Below are 26739 nucleotides of genomic sequence, written 5' to 3' on the forward strand. Positions count from 1 at the left end.
GGACCTATGAACTGTTCCATTTAGTTGTAACTTCCTATGTTTCCTGTTTCCATTTGTAGTGAAAATATTGATATCAACATCACACCTATTAGCTTGGCCAACATGACAAACCAGGAAAATGATAAATGTTGGAGAAGATGTGGGAAAATTGGAACACTACTGCATCGTTGGTGGAGTTGTGAACTGATCCAAACATTTTGGAGAGCAATTTGGAACTATGCCCAAAGGGCTATAAAAATATTCATATCCTTTGACCCAGCAATACCACTTCTAGGGCCGTATCTCACCCAAAGAGATCATAAAAATGGGGAAAAGACCCACATGTACAGAAATATTTATAGCAGCTCTTTTTGTGGTGGCAAAGAATTGGAAATTGAGGGGATGCCCATCAATTGGGGAATGGCGGAACAAGTTGTGGTATATGAATGTAATGGAATGCTATTGTGCTGCAAGAAATGATGTGCAAGCAGACTTCAAAAAAACCTGGAAAGACTTGTTCGGAGTGATGCTGAGTGAAGTGAGCAGAACCAGGAGAACATTGTACACAGTAATAGCCACATTGTGTGATGACTAACTTTGATAGACTTAGCTCTTCTCAGCAATGCAAGGGTCTAAGACGTCTCCAAAAGTCTCATGATGGAAAATGCATCCATATCCAGAGAAAGAACTATGGAGTCTGAATGCAGATAGAAACATACTATTTGCTCTTTTTTTCTTGTTTTGTTTTGTTTCTTCTTTCTTGTGGTTCCTCCTATTGGTTTTAATTCTTCTTTACAAAATGACTAATGTGAAAATATGTTTAATAAGAATGTATATGTAGAGTCTACATCAGATTGCACGCTGTGTTGGGGAGGGAGGAAGGATGGGAAGGGGAGAAAATTTAAAACTCAAAAGTCTGTGGAAGTGAATGTTGAAAACCAAAAATAAATAAATTAATTTTAAAAAAGAAAACATTTATATCAGTCTAATAATAAGCACTTCTTAAGCAGCTACTTAATGTGCCAAGAAGTATACTAGACAGTGTAGACATAAAGACAAAATTAAAATAGTTTTTATTCTGAAAGAGCTTATATTTTTATTGTGGGAGACAGCATGAACCCATAAAGGAAATATAGACTGTATAAAAATGAATACAAGAGTAGGGGCAATAGAAGGTAGAGAGATCGGGAAAGGCCTAAGAGCTATTCCTTCACTATTGTCAAAGATCTCACATCAAAAATACCAATAATTAAATGTTTGCTGACTATGAATTATGATTATTAGCACTGTCTTTTCACCTTTCATGTCTCTGTTTCTTTCATTACAGAAGTGAAAGGAGGGCATATAGGAATAATGGCAATTTTATATTTTTAACCTGTTTCATGAGTCACCATGCCAAGTATGCCCTCAATCTATTGCCAAGCTTATAATAGCTTACATTTATATGGTGCTAAGTCTTTCTGGTTTTCTAGAACCTGGCTGAGCTTTTGCTCTACTAACACATTTGTGAACTATGGTAACTTTCCAATGATGATAAAGGATCAGAGAAAGATTTTTGTGGGGGCTAATATACTGCTTCAGGCAACTATCTAATAGTCTGCTCTTCTAGGGAAGTTGTTATTGTTGTAAGTGGAATCTCTACACCAATAAAATAGCAGGTCCTTGCTGTAATAGAATATTTTCAATGCCAATGAAATCATAGATTCTCCAAGTATTCAAGTAATATACTAATGAGTACGAATAGCTTCTTTATGTTTTATTAATTTCATTGCTAATACTTCTTGCAAGTGGGAAGAATGTATTTATTAAAAAGGTCTAAATTAGTTTCCTTATTATCCAAACAGGTACAGTTTTAACATTTACATATGAAGCTTTACAACTATATTACTCTTTCTATTTTTGATGTCACTATATTTGTTTGATGGGCCAACTCTGCAAATAGAAAATAAAAATAATCGAGACCTGCATAATATTTAATTTTGTATCCTAATTGAACGACTTATAGAAAAGTGGTTGAGGCATTAAACTGCAATTTCCTTTGTTTAATAATACTTCTTACGGACACTAATTACAATAAGTGCTGATCAATAAAGGTGACCTATATTATGAATTCCATTTAAATCTCTTACCTGTAATTCTTCCCAGTTGGCCATTAAACATTTGTCCAACAAATCCACTTATATGAGCCCCGAGGCTCATTCCTATAAAATGAAATGAGTCAAGAGAAGCTCCAAATGTCTGAAATTTTAAAAAAAACATTGTTATGATTCTTATAAACAGTGATTCTGAAATAAACATTGTGATTGACTGAAATTCAAGTTCCAAGTAGCAATAAATCCTATGTTCAATTCCAGTTGTAAAAAGGTATTAGGATGGGGAGCCAAGATGGTAGAGTAGAAGGAACATTCCAATTGAAATTTCTCAACATTTTCCTCAAAGCAACTTTAGAATAATTAGTCAAATCAAATTTGAGAAAAGCATAGGCATCAAAAGGTAGAAGCGACACTTTTTTTTCCCAGCCCAAGACAACTTAGGGGAGTGAAAGAAGAAGTATGTGACATTGGGGTGAGTGCTGGCCTGGAGTGCATGAGTGAGCAATACCGATGGTGGGCCGTGGAAGCAGCTGCAACAGCAGGGGTAGAAGCTTCAGGGGTTCTCTGCCCAGAGAAAGTAAGTGGATTGAGCAACTGGTCGGAAAGAGTTTATGGGGGATGTCTCTACCATCTCTGGGTGCAGGATAGCGTGCTATTTGGCAAGTCTATTGCCAATTACTCAGTTCCAAGTTGCATTTCTAGGTCACAGAAGTGCTTGTCATAATGGACCAGGGGTTCTGGTCCCAGGGCAGAGAGGAGTGCTAGCATTTGTAGTTGCAAGGGAACAGGGATCCATCATGGGTAAGGACTAGAGTGCAGACCAGCATAGCAGAGACCACACTTCACCCCCAATCACACTATATTGGAAGCACTGAAAATCTGAGACCCCCAGTAGCAGCTGTGAAGACAAAAGCAAAACAAACAAACAAACCAACCCCAAAGCTTGGAACAGCACCAGGTGAACAGAACCCAATTTTAAAACAAAGTTCAAAGTCAAGAAATAGGCTGGGAAAATTAGCAAACAACAAAATGAGAACCTTTCCTAAAAAGCTGCTGTAACAGGGAAGATCAAGATGGAAACTCAGGGGAAGACAATTAAGTGAAAAAGCTGCAAGCAAAGTCTCAAAGGAAAAATGTAGATTGGATATAAGCCCAAAAGAACTCCTGGAAGAGCAGCTACAGAGAGTAAAAAAAAAAAGAGCAAAAATCATTTTAAAAATCAAATAAGAGTGATAGAATGTCTTGAGTAAATATAACAAAGGTATACTGAGGCATAGACTCTGAGCAAAATCAGTTAACAGTGAAGCTTATAACTATTAACAGAGCAGGTCAGACTGACAATCTTAGTAAAGCCAGCAATCCCAGTGAGAAGGAAGGGACTCTCTTCATTGACACACAATAGAAAAGGGTCTTTCTAGGCTTGGGACATTACAATTGGCCCTACCAAGAAAAGTAGACTGGCATTAAGGTGAGGCTAATCACACCTCTCTCTGACAATTAAGGAAGGTTAATTTTTTATGGGGCTCATCTGCACCTTGTAATCTTTGCTAGGGGATCAAAACTATAAGACTTGCTGTCTGCTTGGTAGAGATAAAACTCCCCTAATTGCCACAAGGACAGGTAAAGACTGATGACATGTCTTTTGGGGATGGTATTAAGTTAACTTGTAAGGCTTAAAGATAACAAATAGATGTTGTGGAAGTATTCTAGGGGCTCCTGGTATAAGAGATGCAGCTTTTAATTATAACTTTTACACAGACAGAAATCTGGATCCCTGGGCTCAACTTAAGAAAATAGAAAGTTGTCTTTAGGCAGATGCAGATTCAATTATAAAAATCAATACAGCATAAAATCTATTACATCATAGAAACAATGATATAAATCAATGCAGTAGAAAATGGAGATAATGTAAATTTTGATCTTTTCAAGAAGAAAAATTATAGAAAGAGGAAATGAGAGTGATACAAGAAAATTACAAAAAAGATAATTAAGAGCTTGGTTAAAAATAATAGAGAGACAAAAAATACTGAAGAAAATAATACCTTAAAAATAAAATTAGCCAAATGCAAATGTTTGGTACAAAACCTCACTGAGGAAAAGAACTCCTTACAAAGCAGAAATGGTCAAATGGTAAAAAGGTACAAACTTCACTGATAAAAATGAGTCCTTAAAAAGTAGATTAGGCAAATGGGGAAAAAAAGGAAAGCAGAAGAGCTAGGACTGCCACCAAGAATTACCTACCCAGCAAAACTGAGTATAATCCTCACGAGGAAAAAATGGATATTTAATGAAATAAAGAACTTACAAATATTCTTGATGAAAAGACCAGAGATGAACAGAAAATGTGGCATTCAAACACGATACACAAAAGAAGCATAAAAAAAGTAAACATGAAAGGGAAATAATATGGGAATCAATAGAGTTAAGCTGTTTACATTCCTAACTGGGAAGGTGGTACATATAATTCTGAAGAACTTTTTGATTTATTAGGGCAGTTAGAAGGAGCCTACATAGACCGGGGACACATGTGTGAGTAGATTATTTTGGGATAATCTCCCAAAAAAGGGGTTGAGAAAGAAGGGTGCACTAGGAAAGAGGGGAAAAGGAAAGGGAGAATGGGAAAAGTTATCTCACATAAAAGAGATACAAAAGGAAGAGTTTTTACAGAGGGAAAAATGGTGGGGGAGGGGGTGGCAATGCTTTAACCTCACTCTCATACAAATTGGTTCAAAGAGTGAAATATATATACACACACACACACACACACACACAATATATACATATATATATATATATATATATTTCACTCAGTAGAGTATAAAATTTTATATGAATAATTTATAATTACCCAAGAGAAGTAGTAGTCAATGGGGATAAAAAAAAGGAGTAGTGATAAGAGGGAATGTAGATTAAGGGAGGCATTGGTCAGAAGCAAAACAGACTTTTGAAGATGGACAGAGTAAAGAAAGAGAGAAGGATATACGAAAGAAAATAAAATGGAAGGAAATACACAGTTAATCAAACTGTGAATTTGAATGAGATGAGATTATCCATAAAATGGAAGCAGATAGCCGAATGGAATAAAAACCAGAATCCACCAATATTTTGTTTATAAGAGACACATTTGAAACAGAAAGACACACACCAATTTAAAATAAGGGGCTGGAACAGAATCTATAATGCTTCACCTTATAAAAAAAAAAGCAGGGTTACCAATCATAATCTTAGACAAAGTAAAAGCAAAAATAGACCCAATTAATGGAGATAATCAGAGAAACTATATTTGCCATAAGGTACCACAGACAATGAAATAATATTAATATTAAACAGAGGCACCAAATGGTATAGCATCCAAATTCTTAAAGGAAAAGTTAATTGAGTTATTGAGGAAAATAGATAGTACAACTATACTAGTGGTGGACCTTGATTTTCGCCTCTCAGAGCTAGACAAATTTAATCATAAAACAAATAAGAAAGAAGTTAAAGAGATGAATATTTTAGAAAAGTTAGATATGATAGACCTCTGGAGAAAATTGAATAGGAATAGAAAGGAGTATACTTTTTCTCAGTTGTACATGGCCCTTTCACAGCAACTCACCATGCTTAGAGTATAAAAATCTTATAAACAATTGCAGAAAAGTAGAAATATTAAATGCAATCTTTTCTAAACACAGTGCAATAAAATTATATTTAATAAAGGACCATAGATGCATAGATTAAAAATTAATGGGAAACTAAAAATCTAATTCTAAAGAAGTAGATTAAAAAATCATAGAAACAATAAAAATTCATCAAAGATAATGGCAACAATGGGATAACACACTAAAATTTGTGGATGCAGCCAAAGAGAAAGAACAGATCAATGAATTGATGTGCAACTAAAAAAAAAAAACTAGCCAAAGAACAAATTTAAAATCCTCAATTAATGTACAAAAATAGAAATACTGAAAAATCAAAAGAAAGATTAAATGAAAGTAAAAAAATGACATTGAACTAATAAAACTAGGACCTGGACTTTTGAGGAAATTTATTAGATAAACCATTGGTTAATTTGATTTAAGAAAAGACAGGAGATAACCAAATTACTGGGATGAAAAATGAAAAGGGTAAATGTGTCACCAATGAAAATGAAATTAAAGAAATTATTAGGAGCTATCTTGCCCAATAATATGCTAATAAAATTGACAATCTGAGTGAAATTGATTAATATTTACAAAAATATCAACTGCTTAGATGAACAGAAGAGGAAATAGAATACTTAAATAACTCTATCTTACAAGAAGAAATTGAAAAAGTGAGCTTCATAAGGAAAAAAAAAACCCTTAAATATATAAGTGAGCTTCATAAAGGGGAAAAAAGCTGAGGACCAGATGGATTTACAAATGAATTCTACCAAACATTTTAAAAACAATTACGTCTAATACAATGTAAACTATTTGAAAAAATAAGTAAAGAAGGAATCCTACCAAATTCTTTCTATAACAGAAATATGGTTTTGATACGTAAAAACCAAACTTCCAAGGAATTACTTTTAGAGGTAGAAAAAAATAACAAACACTTAAGAATATTAAGGGAATCAGCTGGGGGGGGGTAAGTGAAGGAAGGAGGCCTAGTAGTAGTAGATTTCAAACTACATTATAAAGCAATAATCATCAAAACTAATGTGATACTATCCAACAAATAGAGAGGTGGATCAGGGGAATAGATTAGGTACACAACATATAGTAACAAATGAACATAGTAATTTAGTGTTTGATAAACACAAAGATGAAAGCTTCAGGGGCAAGAACTCACTATATGACAAAAAAAATTCTGGGAAATCTGGAAAGCAATCAGGCAGAAACTAGGCAGAGACCAAAATCTCACATCATATACTAAGATAAAGATACAATGGGTACATAAGTTAGACATACAGGGTAATATCATAAGCAAATTAGGTGAGCATGGAAAATTTTACCTGTCTGATCTAGGATGAGAGAAGAATTTATGGCCAAACAAGAGATAGTGAAGAGCATGGGAAGTAAAATGGATAATTTTTGTTATATGAAATTTAAAAAGTTTTGCACAAACAAAATCAATTCAGTCAAAATTAAAAAGAAAGCAGGCACTGGTGAATTTTTTTTAGCAAGTATCTATGATCAAGGCCTCATTTCTCAAGTATATAGGGAATTTAATCAATTACATATTATATATATATATATATATATATATATATATATATATATATATATATATATATATATATATGTATGTATGTATGGAGCCATTTCCCAATAAACGGTCAAAGAATATGAACAGGACATTTTAAGAAGAAGAAATCAAAGATTTCAATAGTCATATGATAAAATGCTCTACTAGTAACTAATAATTAAAGAAATGCAAATTAAATCAACTCTGAAGTACTACCTCAAAACCATCAGATTGGCTAACATGATAGGAAAGGAAATTTACAAATTCTGGAGGCGATGTGGAAAATAGCTTCATTAATATAATATTGGTGGAATTGTGAACTGATTCAACCATTCTTCAGAACAGTTTGGAACTATATTCAAAAGGCTGTGAAACTGCAAATCTTTGACCTGATTACACCACTAGTAGGTCTGTACTCCAAAGAGATCTAAGAAAATGGAAAAGGATCTATAGGTGCAAAAATATTCATAGCATTGCTTTTTGTGGTGGCAAAAAAATTGAAAATTATTGTAATGGCTGAACAAGTTGTATTATATAATTGTATAGAATACTACTGTGCCATAAGAAATGATGAGGGGGAATGGTTTCAGAAAAACATGGGAAGACCTATGTGAACTATATGATCTCTATGAACCAACATGAAGTGATCAGAACCATGAAAACATTCTACACAGTAACAGCAATGATAATAAACAAGTAAAGATTTAGCTACTCTCATAAAAATGATCCAAGAAAATTCCAAAGGACTGATGATGACAAATACTGTCCAGCTGCAGCAAGAGAACTAATGAACTCTGAGTGCAGATTGAAGTATGCTGTTTTTTACTTTCTTTATTTTCTTGTTTTTTTTTTCAACAAGGCTAATATGGAAATATATTTTGTATGACTTCACATCTATAAATCATATTGCTTGCTTTCTCAATCAGTGGGAGAGGGTCTAGAGGGAAGGAGAAAATTTGGAACTCAAATTTTAAAAAAAATGAATGCTTAAGATAATTATTAACTTTATTAAAATATATAAGAAAAGATAAAAAAGATGTTAGACATCATTTTAGAACTACTGCCTTTCTGTATTTTCAAATAACTTGTACCCAAATCATCTTCTTCTTTTCCTGCATTATCTCCATTATGACTCTGTCAAGTTTTTGCTTGCACTCTAATATAAAAAAAAGCAACAGCATTAAATTTTGACATTAGCAGAATTTTTTAATTTTAAATTAGGATCCAAGATAAACAAAAAATATACCTATTTTTAGGCTTCTTGTAGTTAGCTATAGAACACAAGGAAATATGCAAAGTTGAACTAAGGTCATAAGAATCTGGAAGGGATCCAAATTTATTTGGAGGTATAAAATGATATTTGTTGTTGTTGAGCTGTTTCCCACTCCTTGTGATTCCATTTGGGGTTTTCTTGGAAAAGATACTGAAGTGGTTTGCCATTTGTTTCTCCAGTTCATTTTACAGATGAGGAACTGAGGAAAACTGGGTTAAGTAACTTGCTCAAGGTCACACAGCTAGTAAGTATCTGAGGCCAGATTTGAATTCATGAAGACGAATCTTTCTGCTTCCAAGTCCAGTGCTCTATCTACTGTACTATGCAGTTGAGAACAGTTGTGTAAATAAGCCACAAAACTCTAGTGGGGAAGAACTCATGTGTTTTCATGGACTCAGCTTGTCTTGTACCATATAACACAGATCCTTTATTTCTTGACTATCACACAATTACTCACACCCTATGGTCTTCATCCGCTTGAGTGAACTTCCCATATTATTTTGGGTACATAGAGAGCTCTGTCAAGGGAACAGTGGGTACCAATGACCCAAAGGAATTAGCCCTAGGGGATGATAAAAGAGGTTGGCATGGAAAATAAAGACACTGCCAGAGAGAATATTCTGTGGTTATAATAATGGTCTTAGAAAGACTGGATCAAGAACTTAATAAAAATGAAACTGAAGTATGCATATTAGATACCAGCAATTAAGAACAAAGTTCTTGATTTTTAAGCATCACCCACTCAAGGCAGAGGAAAGGCTCAGGGACTTATTAACAGCACAACCAAAAAGAGTTAAGAAGGGTAGAGGTAGTATGTGGTAAGTAAATGTTGTTTGCAGCACTGGTGTCTACAACCCAGAGACCCTGCTGGAAAATGTGTTTAATCTCAGAGATTAGGACTATTAGAGGAAAGAATGGAAGAGGGAATGAAGAAACTTGGGGCTTACCCTAATACTACATTCCAGGGTGTGCATGACTTCTTCCATTAGTAACATCTAAAATGGATAGATTTTTACTACTATTGCAGGAGAAATTTAAACAGAAACCCAATGAATTACTACAACAATGGACAATGATGGCATGGTATCATGGAGCTATGGCAGAGCCCCTGCTTATGGCAGAGATGCATATGATGAGGGAATTCAAAGAAGACTTACTTTTGCAAAGCCAGTTAAATCAGTTAGAAGCTGCAGATGGGAAGATCCATTTTTAGGTGGTTAAGATAGCTATTTACGCACATATAACCCCATAAAGCTGAGCTCCCATTGCAACTGGTTCTCTAATGAATGTCTGCAAGGGAGATAATGAAATGCCTAAAATTATTGGGTTTTATAGACTGGATCTATAACCGAACCACTTTGGGAATTATTAGATCTCACCTTCTGGGCAGAACCCCACCCAACTGGCATCAAGACAGTGGTAAAAACTGAGGTTAAGAACAGGCCAGCTTCAGTAGCCACCTGACTACAAATAGATTCTGAACATGGCAGGAGTAGATATAGATATCTGAGGCCTTGGTTTCATGCTATATCACATTGTTGAAGTCAGAAACTCCCTTAATAATCAGTATAACAACTCATCAATGGAAGAAAGGGGTGAGGAGGGGTAAGAAGGCCAGATGGGTCATTGGATACTCCATGGGAAGAAGGCCCTAGGTGCTGAGGGAAGTTTCAAGATGATGTATCAGCAGAGATATAGTTTTGAAGTCCAGAAAATCAGAAGAAGGGTTTGAAAGGGAATGAAGTTTGGCTAGGTTGAATCCCTTAATTAGGTTCTATATCCCTATGTGGAGACTTCCTATCAGTCTGTAAAGGTTTGTATGAACCAAGTTTCCATCTGAGGCAGGAAGTCAATTTTCTTTTCTTTTGTTTTTTTTCTCCCCACACCATCCCCCCTTTTTTTTTTGCTTGTTGGTTGAGGAAGCCTATTTGAGCACCAAATAATGTATATGTTGAGTACCAAGCAAGCAGTAATCCTGGTAAACTTTTTGAAATGACTCCTTTCCGATGAGTTTGCAAAACTTTGTGTTTGGGGATGTGTCATTTCTGCTTGTATATATGAGATTAAGGTTATGTGATTTCATCTGTAAGACCATGATACATTGACTGTTTTGAGACTCTCTCCTCTACAAGGGAAAGGATGATATTTATACCTCTCCAGTGATTCCAGATGACTATTCTGGATTGGGGATGTGGACAATGCATTAAAAATTCACCTGTTCCTGTTTGACTGCAATGATAAATTTTGCAAACTAGGGAGAGTGTAATGGGGCTTGGTGCAGGCCTATGTAACTTAGCATAATGTTACTTATGTAGAAAATGCTACAGAACCTGCTTCAGGTACATTAGAGGACTGGAACATGGATAGACATTCTTTTTTGGCCTTATCACTTGTTTGGAAACAGCCTTATTCCTTTGATTATGTGGACAGAAATGTCTATCTCTTTAAAACTGACTGAATGAGCACCATCATACTTTTCCTGCATTTGTGTCTGAGGGTGAAGGACTCCACTTATCAATTGATGAGTCTGTATGATAAGAGAGAAGGGCCCTGAAGGTCACCTCTCCAACTCTCCACCTTAGCCTAAGTGGCCCCAAGAAAAAAACCTGAGCCTTTGATTTTTTTCTTTCATATTTTTCTATTCTAGATATTGAGAGCTGAACCTCTGACCCAGGATATTAAATCATGGAATCCAAGAGTCCAGCAATTTAAGCCTGTATTGCGTCCAACTCAGCAGGGAAATCTCAAACAGCAAGGGTCTGGGACACTAGCCCAACAGGGCTTTGGACTAAAACTATGTATATAGGAACTGAGCTAAACTGTGTGTAATTCCCCTCAATTCCCCAGAGGCTGAGGTGCTATTAGGAAGGATTATGTGTGAGAGGGGGAGTTGGCGAATTTCTTCTTGTTCTGTCTCAGAAATAAATCAATCTTTGGTGACTCAAGTCAATGGCAGAGAAGAGAGACTCCTCAAATTCTATAGGATATAAGAGAACCCAAAGAGGAATAAAATGTATGTGGCTAGGTCATCAGAGAAAATGGCAAGAATTAACCTTGTCACACTACAACACAATGTTTCCCCAGATTTCAAATGCTGAGGATAGGTAGTCCTACTATGAAAAAGACTGTGATTTTCCCATAGCTATTCTCCAAAGCTCTATTGGCTTGTCTTCCTTTCTGTGCCCAGCTTCTTTCTTCTTCTCAGGGTTCTCCTCTTTCTTTCTCTCCATGAGAAATGAAGAGGGAATTGTTCCTTGGCTTATATCTGGAGGAACAAAGCACATTCCTATAAGGGTATGGAGTTGAATGGAGCTTAACCAACAATGTTGCTTGAACCCAAGCTTTTAAGGGTAGATCTCTTTTGGCTCCTTCCTGCTCTAACTTGCTTGAACCTGCTTGAACCTGCTTGAACCTGCTTGACCTTAGCTTAAAAGGGCCAGGGTCTTCTATTGCATCTTGGGCCATCTCCAGTTGTCCTAATGAATATCTGGCCACTGCATCCAGATAGCACTGAAGAAGAAAGTGAGGCTGGTGACCTTGCACAGCCCTCCCTACTCAAATTAAAGTAAATTGCAAGTCATGTCATCATCTCCCTGATGTCACTGAGAATGAAAGACAAATGTAACAACAACACAACAGAGCTTATCATGTTAACTGTTCAGTGTAGCTTATGACCTGCGTGGCATGAATCAGGGCTTCATTATCTATATGAGAATTTTCATTTCTGCCTCTCGTTCTATGAGAATATTGTAAACAAGACCCACAGTATTCCAGATCCATGTAAAAGTTCTTTATTCACAGTTCTCCCTGCACTACAAATGGATACTACAAAATACTATGCAAATGTAATTCAGAATTATTTTAAAACATTACAAATTATGGCTCCTCTACCCTCAAGAAGCATGATGTTAACCTAGTACATTAAATGAAATGAACACAAATACACATATCATAAGAACATAAGATTTAACAATAAGAAGAAAATGAACTCCTAGAAAGAAGGCTGCTAAAATTTTAAATTATTTCAGCATTACAAATATAAGATTTTAAATGCAAATTTATTTTAGTTCATCCCTGTGACCTAATTCAGAATTTCATATATGATTATGCTTTTAGAGAGATTTAGAGAGTTTGCTGTGTACAAGCAGTGTATTCATCTCCAAACCTTTTGGGTACGAAAAACTTCTATGTAGTCATGATGACTTCATTGCTTTTTCACATAACACACACACACACATAGTTACAAATGCCATCATATTTTATAATGTGTGTCATGCATTCCAAATGCAAACTTACCAACATTTTATCAATACGTTCCTTTAAAAATACGGCAACTTTTCTGGTGTTTTGAACAGCTCTTTGATAAATCAAAGTTGTAGCACCCCGGTTCCAGTCTACTACAATTACATTCACATCTTCTTTTTTCAACAAACGTTCAAGAAAGGTGAAAAGCCAGCTCGGGGGTGAGCCTGTTGGTCTGTATCCATGAATAATCCAGACAGTTTTCTTAGTTACGTTGAAATTAGAATTGAGTATGTGATTCTGTTCAAACACAGGTTCCCCACAATTAGTGAGTGGTTTTGTGTACATTATCATTGTTGATTTTAGTCTTGGCTTAAACAAATCAATGAAGGCATCTCCTAAACTCAGATCACTGAACTTAAGGCATCCTGTTCCTTTACCTGAAATACAAAACATCAAAATCAAGCAGAAAGTGGATGGAAATGTCTTTTAATTGTAGTTGTTCTCCAGGAGTCTACAAATTTAAAAACAGGCTCTTAATGAAAAATACATCAATTATTCATTTTAATTCCTTTTGTAGTATACACCACTGATTTAATAAATTTTAATCTTTGAAGATTCTCAATAATTTATATTCTTTGGCTTATACCAAACTCAGAATAGCACAGACAGTATGTACATTTAAATTGTTCTTAGTTATTATGTAGGTCCTTATTTTCCTTGCAGGCATTGTGTTAACAAAGAATGGATCAAAGAAAATGTTTACCACACATAATAATGAATACAGAAAGGCCTCATATTTGAGCCTGTACATAAGAAAATGTTTCGCTCTGGTGAAGCACATTTAAACTAGGGTCTAGTAGAGGCGCTCTAGACTTATGCCACCATCATGAAGTTCAGACCTCCATATTCAGGTAAAGAACTTAAGATATCTGAGCAAAAGGATTTTTACACACCAAAGTGCCCATTATTCCAGGAGACTAGCTGCAAATATATTAAATTAAGTAAAAGAAAAACAGCAAATAAATAAAGGGAAAAGGATAAATCCATAGGCTCTCCACAAGGAAATCTCTACAGCAAAGGCTATTGAAATGAGTACACAAAGAACAGTTCCTAATATAATTAAGAAGTATTATGGGGTAGAAGTATGCCAGAAGAAATTTCTATAAGAAGAGGATATTTCCACAAGAACTAAAATTAGTTCCTCAATTGATAAATGGTCAAAGGATATAAACAGGCAGTTCTCAGATGGAGAAATTAAAGCCATCTATAGTCATATGAAAAAATGCTCTAAATCACTATTGATTAGAGAAATGCAAATCAAAACAACTCTGAGGTACCACATCACACCTATCAGATTGGCCAAAGTGATAAAACGGGAAAATGATGAATATTGGAGAAGATGTGAGAACATCAGGACACTAAATCATCGTTGGTGGAGTTGTGAAATGATTCAACCATTTTGGAGAGCAATTTGGAACTATGCCCAAAGGGCTATAAAAATGTGCATACCCTTTTACCCAGCAATACCACTTCTAGGGCTGTATCCCAAAGAGATCATTAAAATGGGGAAAGGACCCACATGTACTAAAATATTTATTTATTTATTTTTAAATTTTATTAATTTATTTTGATTCATCAACAATCACTTCCATAAGCTTTTGAGTTGAAAATTTTTCTCCTCCTTCCTCCCCCCACCCTCCCCAAGACAGCACACAATCTGATATAGGCTTTACATTTACATTCCTATTAAACATATTTTCACGTTAGTGAAGTTGTAAGTAAAAATTAAAACCAATAGGAGGAACCATCAGAAAGATGAAACAAAACTCAACAGAAGGTAAAAATAAGTGACAGTGATTCGACTTCCACAGTTCTTTCTTTGGATGTGGACATCATTTTCCATCCCGAGGCCTCTGGAGATGTCTTAGATCCTCGTAATGCTGAGAGGGGTTCATTTTAACAATATTAGTCATTGCATAACGTGTCTGTTATTGTGTACAAAGTCCTCTTGGTTCTGCTTGCTTCACTCAGCATCAGACCATATAAGTCTTTCCAGGTTTTTCTGAAGTTAACCTGTTCATCATTTCTTATAGCACAATTGTACTAAAATACTTATAACAGCTCTTTTTGTGGTGGCAAAGAATTGGAAATTGAGAGGATGCCCGTCAATTGGGGAATGGCTGAACAAGTTGTGGTATATGATTGTAATGGAATACTATTGTGCTATAAGAAATGACGAGCAGGCTGACTTCAGAAAAACCTGGAAAGACTTGTATGGTCTGATGCTGAGTACAGTGAGCAGAGCCAAGGGAACCTTGTGCACAGTAACAGCCACATTGTGTGATGACTGACTTTGATAGGCTTGGCTCTTCCCAGCAATGCAAGGATCTAAGACATTTCCAAAAGTCTCAAGATGGAAAATGCTATCCACATTCAAAGAAAGAACTATGGAGTTTGAATGCAGATTGAAGCATACTATTTGCTCTTTTTTCTTCTGTTTTGTTTTGTTTCCTCTTTCTTGTGATTATTTCTATTGGTTCTAATTCTTCCTTACAACATGACTAATGTGAAAATATGTTTAATAGGAATGTATATATATAGTCTATATCAGATTGCATGCCATTTTGGGGAGAGAGGCAGGGAGAGGGAGAGAAAAAAATTAAAACTCAAAAGGTTATGAAGGTGATTATTGTTAAATCAAAATAAATTAATAAAAAAGAACTAAAATTAGTATTCCAGAAAAGACAATGAAATGTACAAAAGAACTCTAGGAATGGTTTAAAATCTTAATAAAATTGCAAAAGAAATTACAGGGTAAATTAGAACTCGATGAAAACTGAAAAGGTAAGCTGATATTAGAACATAAGATACAAATTCAATAACTGAAGTAAAATTGGACAAATTAAAAATTGAACACACAACATTAAGAATGAATTGACATAAAAAATTAGGGCAAAGTCTAACAATAGTCAAATTAGAAGAATCTATGTGACATCTGTACTTAAAAAAAGTTGACCTGAAGTTAACAGATTTTAGATAACTGACAAATCATTGGGTTTCCAGAAAAAAAAAACATGATGAAACAAAATTTTGAATATCATGTTTAAGGAAATCATAAAAGAAAAGTTTTGGAAGTGCTAAACCAGAGGACTGAGTAGAAATTATTAGAATCCATGAGATGCCAGTAGAAAGGAATCTCAGGTTTAACTTACCAAGAAATGAGGTTTCCAAGCTTCAGAGCTACTATGTCAAAGAAAATAAATTGCAACTTGCTAGGAAAAAGTAGATAACATAGTAAACTCCAGGTGGGAATTCTCAGGATTATTAGTTATCATTTTGAAAGGGATTTTTCAAAATTGGAATATGGAGGGGTGGAGCTACAATGGCAGAGAAAAGTCAGGGACTTACCTAAGTGCTCCCAATCTCTCTCCAAACAACTTTAAATAACGCCTCAAAGTGAATTCTGGGGTGGCAAAGTCCACAAACAATGAGGTGACACAATTTTCCATCCCAAGACAACTTAGAAGGTCAGTAGGAAACTAGAGTGAGAGTGGAGCACAGTTCAACTCAGGCTGCACCAGTACAGGCTGTGCCATAGGAAACTAGCAGCAGACATTAGGGGAAACTGAATCAGCAGAGGCAGCCACTGCTTCCAGAGCTCTCAGCCCATAGATGGTAAGGGATTGGATAAATGATCAGGAGGAGATTACAAGGGCCCATTTGCTGGCACTGGGGGCAGCATTCAGTTATATTACTCATGCTCAGATGCACGTCATAGTTCTGGGTCACAGTCCTAGGGTGAAGAAGAGCACTAGCACACCAGAGCTTGAAGTTGCAGAGAAGCAGGAACCCTGGTCACAGTTCCAGTGAGGAAAAAAGAGTGCTTGTGGTTGCTCACAGACTAGAACACAGGACAGGAGAGAAGAAAATATCTCTCCTTAGATCATATCACCTTGGAAGAACTGAAAGCTTACAAGGCCTCCAAAACCAATTTTGAAAACAGCTGCACAAAAACTTGAAGCCTGGGACAATGCCCCTTCCACTCCAGGAACAGAGCCCAACTTTAATACAAAGCTAAAAGTCAAGAAATAGCCTGGGAAAATGAGCAAACAATAACAACAAAGATCCTGACCATAGAAAGTTATTGTAGTGACAGGGAATATCAAAATACAAACTCAGAAGAAGACAACAAACTCAAAGCTGTTATATTCAAAGCCTCAAAGAAAAATATGAATTAGTCACAGACCCAAAAAGAATTCCTAAAAAAGCTCAAAAAGAAGTTTAAAAATCAAAGAGAGGTAGAGGAAAAATTGGGAAAAAATGACAGTGATGCAAGAAAAACATGAAAAAAAAGTCAATAGCTTGGTAAAGGAGACACAAAGAAATATTGAAGAAAATGGATATTTGATGAAATAGAGGACTTTCAAACATTCATGATGAAAAGACCAGAGCTGATCAGAAAATCTGATTTTCAAATATAAGATGCAAAAGAAGCATAAAAAAGTGAGCAGGAAAAAGAAATCATAAGGGATTCAATAAGGTTAAACTATTTACAATCCTACATGAGAAGATATTTGTAACTTCTTAAGTACTCTATTATTATTAGGGCAGTAGGAATAAATATACATAGAAGGCACAAGTATAAGTTGAATATGATGGGATGATATAAAAACGAAAGGGTAATGGATGTACTTGGAGAAGGGTAATGGAGAGGAAGAATGGGAGAATTATCTCATAAAAGAGGCCTGGATGAACTTTTACAGTGGAGGTGAAGATGAGGGAGGTGAGCAGAAACACTTGAACCTTAACTTTCATTGGAATTGGCTCAAAGAGAGAATAACAAACACACTTAGTTGGGTATTGAAATATATCTTACCCTACAGGAAAGTAGAAGGGGATGAGGAAAAGAGAAAGGGGAAACTGATGGCAAAGAGGGCAGATTGGGGAAGGCAGTTGTCAGAAGCAAAGCACTTCTGAGGATGGACAAGGTGAAAGGAGAGGGTAGGATAAACAGAGAAGGAAATAGGATGGAGGGAAATACAGTTAGTAATCATATCTACAGCAAATATCTGATAAAGGCCACAGTTCTCAAATATATAGAGGACTGAGTCAAACTTATAAAAAAAAATAAGAGCCATTCCCCAATTGATAAATGGTCAAAAGATATGAATAGGCAGTTTTCAGTTAAAGTAATTATTGATTAGAGAAATGCAAATTAAAACAACTCTGAGGTACCACCCCTCACCTCTCACATTGGATAATAGGACAGAAAAGGAAAACAGAGAGGATGTTGGGAAATTAGGCCACTAAAGCACTGAAATGAAGAGAGGGATTAACCATCAATAGAGAGAAAAAGTTTAATTATAAAACTTTATTATAGCTAATTATATCACAGCAAAACTGAAAATGTAATTGTAATAAATGAATAGTTATGAAATATACAAAATATCCAGATTAATAATAATTGGAAATAGAGAATCTATCAAGTCAGAGCATGAAAAAATTCTCAAAGGAAACAAAATTTTCTCATTCATATGGATGTGAAAGTGAATTTTATCTAACACAGAAGCAGCAAGTAACTTCTATGCTATAATTATTCTTTTTTCAAAGTCAATTTTATTTTCAGTTCCAAATTCTCTCCCTCCTTACTCCCCTTCCCTTAATCGCTGAGAAGTCATAAAAAAGTGTTGCAAATACAGATGATCACAGACAATAAATTTTCAAGTTGTCCATGTTCAAAACAAAGAAGAAAAGAGAAGAAAATATATTAAAAAATCTGGTCCATCAGCTTTCTATCTGGAAGTGGACAGCATGTTTCATCATAAGTTCTTGGAATAGTGGTTGGTCATTTTGTTGATCTGAGGTAAAAATTATTCTCCTGGTTCTATTCACTTTACTCTGTAGCAGTTCATACAAATCTCCCCAGGTTTTTGTGAAACCATCCTTTCATCATTTCTTATGGCATGATAAATACTATTATTATATTGCCCATGTAGGGCAACTAGGTGGCACAGTAGATACAGCATTAGTACTGGAGTCAGGAAGGCCTGAGTTAAAGACACTTAACCCTTTTTGCCTTAATTTTCTCATCTGTAAAATGAGCTGGAGATAAAAATGGCAAACCATTCCAGTATCTTTGCCAAGAAAACTACAAATGAGCTCACAAAGAATCAGTCAGAACTAGAAATGACTGAATACAAACACAATAATATTCCATCATATTCGAATATCAAAACTTGTTCAGCCATTACCCAAATGATAGGCATTCCCTTAATTTTTAGCATAAATATTTTTTGTACATTTGGATGCTTTTTGTGTTCTTTGATCTCTTAGAGATATAGACCTACCAGTGATATCACTGGATAAAAGGGAACATGCAGTTTAACAGATTTTTCAGCATAGTTTCAAGTTCCTTTCCAGAATGGTTGGACTCCATAGCTCCTACAATAGTACATTAACATACTCAATTTCCTATATCTCCTTCAGCATTTGCCATTTTCCTTTCTTGCCATCTTAGTAAATTTGAGGGTTATGAGGTCATGCCTCAGAGTTGTTTTAATTTATATTTCCCTAGTTATTAGTGATTCAGAGCATTTTTATGTAGCTATTTATAACTTGGAAAACTGCCTATTCATATTTGATGATCTATTAATTAGGGAATGGCTCTTTTTCTTGTAAATTTTACTCCATTCCCCATATCTATCTATCATATATATACATCTTAGAAATGAGATGTTTTCCATAGAAACTTGTAAAAAATTTCTCATTTCCTGTTTTTCTTCTAATTTTAGCTGCATTTTTTTTGCTTATACAAAAACCTTTAAAATTTCATATAGTCAAATTATTCATTTTAGCTCTTGTGAGGTATTATCTCGGGCATGAACTTTTCCCCATTCATAAATTTGACAGATAACTTTTTCCATGCCCCACTTATTTGTTAATGATGTCAATCTTTATTACTAAATCATATACCTATTTTAAGATTATTGTGGTATACAGTGTGAGATGTTGGTCCATACCCAATTGCTGCTGGACTACACTTAAGTTTTCCCAAAATTTTTGTTGAATAGTAAATTCTTGAACCAATACCTGGCATCTTTGGGTTTATTGTGTTTGGGATTTTTGGGGGCAAGGCAATGGGGTTAAGTGACTTGCCCAGGGTCACACAGTTAGTAAGTGTTATGTGTCTGAGGCCAGATTTGAACTCAGGTCCTCCTGAATCCGGGGCCAGTGCTCTATCCACTGTGCCACCTACCTACCCCATCTTTGGGTTTATTATTATTAATGTGTTCTTTTATTTTTTAAAAAAAATATGTTCCACTGGTCAGATACTTTATTTCTTTCCAAGAACCAAATTCGTTAGATGACTATAGCTTTGTAGTATAGTTTGAGATCAGGTATTAATAGGTTCCCTTCCTTCCTATTTTTTTCATTGCTTCCCTTGATATTCTTTACCTTCTGTTCCTCCAGGTGAATTTTATTTTTTTTCCTACTTCCATAAAGTAATCTTTCAGTGATCTCTTGGTATGGCACTGAATAAGTAAATTAATTTAGATGGTATTTAATTTTTATTATATTGGCTCAGCCTACCCATGAGCAATTAATATTTCTCCAAATATTTAAATCTGTATAAAAATATTTTGTAATTATGTTCATATAGCTTTTGTGTATGTCTTGGTAGGTTACTAATTTGTTCATCTTTACTTGGATTTTCAGTATTTCTATTTTGATATTTAATTAGAGATTTTTAATTTACTGGTTTTCTAATTATTTTAGTTGCATTCCAGTTTTTACCTTTACAGTTCCTTCCCCACACATCTATGCTAGCAGTAGACAGCTACCAGGGAAAGTCTGAAGGGGTCAAAACTGCCTACAAATGGTATACAGAGTCATAAGAGGCCCCTGGCTCTAAAAGTAGATAAACACTATTGCCCAGCAAAAGGCATCTACCTCAAACATAAATTGTCACAGGTTATTAGGATCAGTGAAGATTAGAACTAAGGTGAAAGCTGTCATAAGTTGGTCAAAGGTGACTCAGGTTATCAGGATTATGTGAAAATGTATATCCTTGTTAGGCTGGTGTTTCAAAACTCTGGGGTTGATAATATTTTAGGGCTTCAGGAGGAAAAACAGTGTAGATTATCTAGCAAATCTTTGTTTATGACACAAATCCTATCTCATATCTAGGAAACACCAAGGTATCTGTGTTGCTGTATAAAGTTGCACTTAACAAAAGAACAATCCCAACACCCAGTAGTATTACTCCGGGCCCAGCACTCTATCCACTAAGCCATCTAGGTAGCCCAAATGTGTATAAGGAACAGTAAGTAGGCCAGTTTTGCATGAACATAGACTGTATAAGGGGGAAAAATGTGAAATCAGTCTGGAAAGATAGGATGGACTCATGTTTGATACTTTGCTTTACTCTACAGGCAATAAGGAGCTACCTAGGCTTCTGAGTGGGAAGTGGCATGTTGAAATCTGTGCTGTAGGAATATCAGTTTCACAGTTCTGTGAATGGTGGATTGAAGAGGAGAGAAACTGGAGGAAGTGACGCTATGTAGGAGGTAAATTCAATAGCATAGGCCATGGATGATGAGGAGCTAGAATAGGGTGGTAACTTCAAGTAAAGAGGCAGGGAGAAGTGGTGAAGATTGCTCTGGAAGGATGGAAGGAGTCAGGAAAAAGGATGATTTTGGGGAAAAGATATGTTCTATTTGGGGTATATTCAGATGTATGCTGGAAAATTTTTAAAAACTGACTTCCTGAATACACACACACACACACACACATGTACACACACACGCACACTCATGTACATGTATGCCCTGATACACTTTTAAGCTTAATCTGCATTTTAAATATTTTCTGCATATAATTTTCAGTTTAAATATTTAAATACATATATATATATACACACATATCTATATACTCTTCCACTATATCTATATCTATACACACACACACACACACACACACACACACATATACATACGTATACTTTTAACTTTAATCTTCATTTTAAATATTTTTCCATCACCTTATTAGGCCAAGTAAATCAGCAAAAAAAAAAATCAAGCCTTAATTTGTAATATTCATTGATTTCCCATAAATACACATGTTAAAAATTTAACAATCAAAAATTAACAAACAAATGGAGAGCTGATTTGAGCTGGCTCCAGCACACTCCTAGATTCTGATTTTCGGATATTTTTAGGACATAGAGATGAAGATACCCCATGGTAAATAGTTGATGTGGGCCTGGAGATAAGGAGAGATATTAAGTTAAGATTTGTAGATTTGGGAGTCATCTGAAAAAGAAATGATGATTGAACACATACGTATGTATCTACATGTATGTATGAGGGAGGGGATGAGGGGCTAGGACAGAGTCCTCGGGGAAAGTTGAGTAATTATGCAAATGGTTTTCAAACTTTTATTAACTTTTTTTTTTTTACCTCATCTTCATTTTCCCCTCCCCAGAAATGAAGAAAAAAGAAAAAGAAGAATTTTGGCAAAAGTACATATCCGTGTGTGTGTGTGTGTGTGTGTGTGTGTGCGTGCATGTGTACAAATGTATAAGTACTTTAAAATATGTTTTAATTTATGAAATAAAACAAGCATTCTGTAACATAGTACAATAGAAAGATGATTGTACATGAAACTGCAAATCTACTATACACAACTTGCTATTTCTTGCAAATATATTACAAAATTATCATGTAAATTCCTTTTTTTCTCCCCCCCCCGCCCAGAGATGGCTACCATAAGACACAAATAGGTGTGTGTGTGTGTGTGTGCATGTGCATGTGTAAAATTATTCTATATATACTTCTATTTATCAGTTCTTTCTCCAGATGCAAATAGCATCTTTCTTCATATGTCTTTTATAGTAAATTGGGGTATTTATAACAGACAAAAGAACTTATTTGCTCAAAGTCATTCTTAAAACAATATTGCTATTACTATATACAACATTCTTTTGGTTCTACTCATTCCACTGCTGATTATTTCACACAAATCTTTCCTTGTTTTTCTAAAATCATTGAGCTCATCATTTCTTGTAGCACAGTAGTATTCCATCACAACCATATACCACAACTTGTTCAGCTATTCCCCAATTGATGGGCATCCCTGAAATTTCCAGTTCTTTGCCACCATAAAGAGAGCTGCTATACACATTTTAGAGCATATGAGTTCTTTTCCTTTTTCCCTAATCATCTTTGAAAATAGACCAAATAGGGGTATTACTGGATCGGAGGGTAAAGGTTGTTTAATAACTCTTTGAGCATAATTCCAGATTGCTCTTCAAAGTGGTTGGATCATTTTACAATTCCACCAACAATGAATTGGTGTCTCAATTTGTCAACATCCTCTCTGACATTTGTCATTAATGGTTTTAGATAAATGCTTTTCATCAATTTAAGGAAAAATCCATTTATACCAATACTTTCAAGAGTTTTTTTTAAATAGAAATGAGTGTTCAACGTTACCAAAAACTTTTTCTGCATCTATTGATATAATCACACGATTAAAAAAAATTTTATTATTGATGTAATAAATTATGCTAATGGATTTCCTTATGTTAAACCATCCCTGCAATCCTGGTATAAATAGCACTAAATCATAATGTATAATTTTTGTAATAAAATTGTTGTAATCTTTTAGCTAGTATTTTATTTAGGATTTTTTCATCCATATTCATTAATGAAATTGGTCTATAATTTTCTTTTTCTGTTTTTACCTCTCCTGATTTAGTTATCAGTATCACATTTGTTTCATAAAAAGAGTTTGATAGAATCCCTTCACCTATTATTGCAAATAATTTTTTTAATATTGGAATTAGTTGATTATTAAATAGTTGATAGCATTCACTTGTAAATCCTTCTGGTCCTGGTGCATTTCTCTTGGAAGCTCTTTTATGCCCCGTTCAATTTCTTTTTTCTAAAATAGGTTATTTAGATATTCTATTTACTCTTCTGCTAATCTAGACAATTTATATTTTTGTAAATATTCTTTCATTTCACTTAAATTGTTAAATTTATTGGCATATAATTTGCCAATATTACTGGCAAAATAACTCCTTATAATTGCTTTAATTTCATCTGCATTGGTGATATATTCACCCTTTCCATTTTTTAATATTAGTGATTTGATTTTCTTCTCTTTTTTAAAATCAAATTAACCAATTGTTCATCTATTTTATTTGTTTTTTCATAAAACCAACTCCTAGTTTTATTTATTAATTCATTTTTTTACTTTCATTTTTATTAATCTCACCTTTAATTTGTAGGCTTTACAATTTAGTATTAAATTGGAGATTTTTAATTTGTTATTTTTCTAGTTTTTAAAATTACATACCCAATTCATTAGTCTGCTCTTTCTCTATTTTATTGATGTTAGGACAGGAAGATACAAATTTTCCTCTAATCAGTGCTATTGCTGTATCCCTTAGGTTATGATATGTTGTCTCAATATTGTCTTTCTCTTTAATGAAATTATTGTTTCTATGATTTGCCCTTTAACCCACTCATTCTTTAAGATTAGGTTGCTTAATACCCAATTATCTTTTAATGTATATTTACTTGGTCCCTTATTAAATATAATTTTTATATTAATTTCCTTAACTTCTTTCTTCTTTTTTTTCAAATTTATCTAGTTCTGCAAGGGGAAGATTAAAGTCTCCTACTGTTATAGTACTATTATTTATCTCCACCTATAATTAATTTAATTTTTCTTTTAAAAATTTAGATGCTACAGTATTTGGTGCATATAGGTTGAGTATTGATATTGCTTTATTGTCTATGGTAATTTTTATCAAAATGCAGTTACCTTGTTTATATCTTTTAATTAGATCTATTTTAGCCATAACTTTGTCTGAGATCATAATTGCTACCCTTGCCTTTTTTGCATCAGCTGAATCATAATAAATTCTATTCTAACCCTCCATTTTAACTCTGTGTGTATCTCATATTTTTAAATATGTTTCTTATAAAAAATGTATTGTTGGATTCTGATTTTTAATCCATTCTGCTATCTGTTTTTGTTTTATGGGTGAGTTCATCCCATTAACATTCAAAGTTATAATTATGATTTGTGAATTTCTTTTCATCTTGTATTTATTCACTATTTTCCTTCTCAGCTTCTCTTTTCACCCTATCCTTATTACCTTATCTTCTCCCCTTACTCTCTTAGTCTTTATTTTATCCATTCCTCTAAAAGTCCCTTCCTTATCTATTCATGCTACCTGCTTAATCTTAATCTATACATTCCTATACAAGTCCCTCCCCAACTCTATCCCCTAGTTTTCTCACCTCTCTAGAAGTTCAGAAGAGTTCTAAAAATCTTCAGATGTATATGTTGTTTCCTCTTCAAACCAGATGAGAGTAAGCTTCCAATATTACCAGCCCTCTCTCACCTGGTTCTTCTGTATTAGTTCTTCCTTTTACACTCTGTTTTTATAAGATAATTTCTCCTTTTAACCTTTCCTACCCAATTTTGTTTCTTAGTATCACCCCATCATATACAACTCAGCCTCAATCTTTCTTTCTTTCCTTTTTTTTTTTTTTTTTGGCTAGGCAATGGGGTTAAGTGACTTGCCTGGGATCACACAACTAGTAATTGTTATGTGTCTGAGGCCAGATTTGAATTCAGGTCCTCCTGAATCCAAGGCTGGTGCTTTTTCCACTGCACCACTTAGCTGCCCCTAGCCTCAATCTTTCTTTCAAACTCTCTTAGTAATAACAGTTTTAAGAATACTATTAATTGCTAATATTAACAGCATTTTCATATATCATAAATAAATAGTTTGACCTTAATCAGTCCCTTATAATTAGCCTTTAATGATTTCCTTATATTTTTTATGGATCTTTTATATCAAAATTTCCATTGAGTTCTGATCTTTTTGTTACAAATACCTGAAAGCTTTTAGTTTATCAAATATAAATTTTTTTTTCATTCAGGGTTATACTCAACTTTGTCGGATAAGTTATTCTTGAATGCAACCTCAGCTCCTTTGCTCTTCAAAATATAATGTTCCGAGACCTACAGTCTTTTAGTGTAGAAGCTGCTATGTCTTGTGAAATCCTGATTTTTTTTTCCCCAACAGTTTTAAATAGTTTTTTTTCCCCTTATTGCTTGCAATAGTTTCTCTTTAGCATGGGAATTTTGAAACACAGAGATGATGTTCCGGTAAATTTTCTTCCTAGAATCTCTTTCAGGTGGTTATCAGTGGATTTTTTTTTCTATTTCTACTTTACTTTCTTGTTCTAGAACTTCAGGACAATTTTCCTTAATAATTTCTTGAAATATTATCTCCAGATTTTTTTTATCATAATTTTCAGATAGTCTAACAATTCTTATATTGTCTCCCCTTGATCTGTTCTCTGGATCAGTTGTTTTTCTAGTGAGATGTTTCAGATTCTCTTCTATTTTCTCTAGTTCTATTATACCTTGGTGTCTCATTGCATCATTTGATTCCACTTGCCAAATTCTAGTTTTCAAGGAGTTATTTTCTTCCTTAAGAGTTTGTATCTCTTTTTTAAATTGGGTAACTTTCTTTTCATAATTTTCTTGGGCTGCTTTTACTTTTTTCTAGTTTTTTCCTCATTTTCTCTTATTTGATTTTTGAATTCCTTTTTAAGTTCTTCCAAGATTTCTTTTTGGTCTTGTGACCCTTTGACATTACTCTTTAGGGTAGGAATGGCTTTTTTTTTTAAACCTCACTATCTGCCTTTGAATGTGAACCCAGATCTTCTTTTATATCAAAATAGCTATCAATGGTCAGGTTACTTTTTCCTTTGCTTATTCATTTTTATTTTGTCTTATTTTATTTTTTTTTAGCAGCTTAATGTTATTATTATGCCCTAGGCTTCAGGTCCTTCAATTGTTGTGTTCTGAATTCTGTTCAGGGGCTCAACCTCAGGGACTCTTCTCTTCCTCCCCTAAGCCCCAGCCATG

At 34.4% G+C, this 26739-nt stretch overlaps 1 protein-coding gene across 4 annotated transcripts in view; it reads right to left on the minus strand.

The window, feature by feature from the left end:
• Positions 1-26739, minus strand: part of LIPI (lipase I) — a 64624-nt gene that overhangs the window by 34453 nt on the left and 3432 nt on the right. For all 4 annotated transcript variants that reach the window (XM_020992961.2, XM_020992960.2, XM_020992962.2 and 1 more), the window contains exons 2-3: positions 12832-13217; positions 2109-2217 (exon numbers count right to left, since the gene is read on the minus strand). In XM_020992961.2, coding sequence (XP_020848620.1) covers positions 2109-2217; positions 12832-13217 — 495 coding nt within the window. The remainder of the gene's footprint in view (positions 1-2108; positions 2218-12831; positions 13218-26739) is intronic.

This window comes from Phascolarctos cinereus, unplaced genomic scaffold, assembly GCF_003287225.1.
Source record: "Phascolarctos cinereus isolate Bilbo 61053 unplaced genomic scaffold, phaCin_HiC Scaffold_726;HRSCAF=1367, whole genome shotgun sequence".
Classification (NCBI taxonomy): Eukaryota; Metazoa; Chordata; class Mammalia; order Diprotodontia; family Phascolarctidae; genus Phascolarctos; species Phascolarctos cinereus.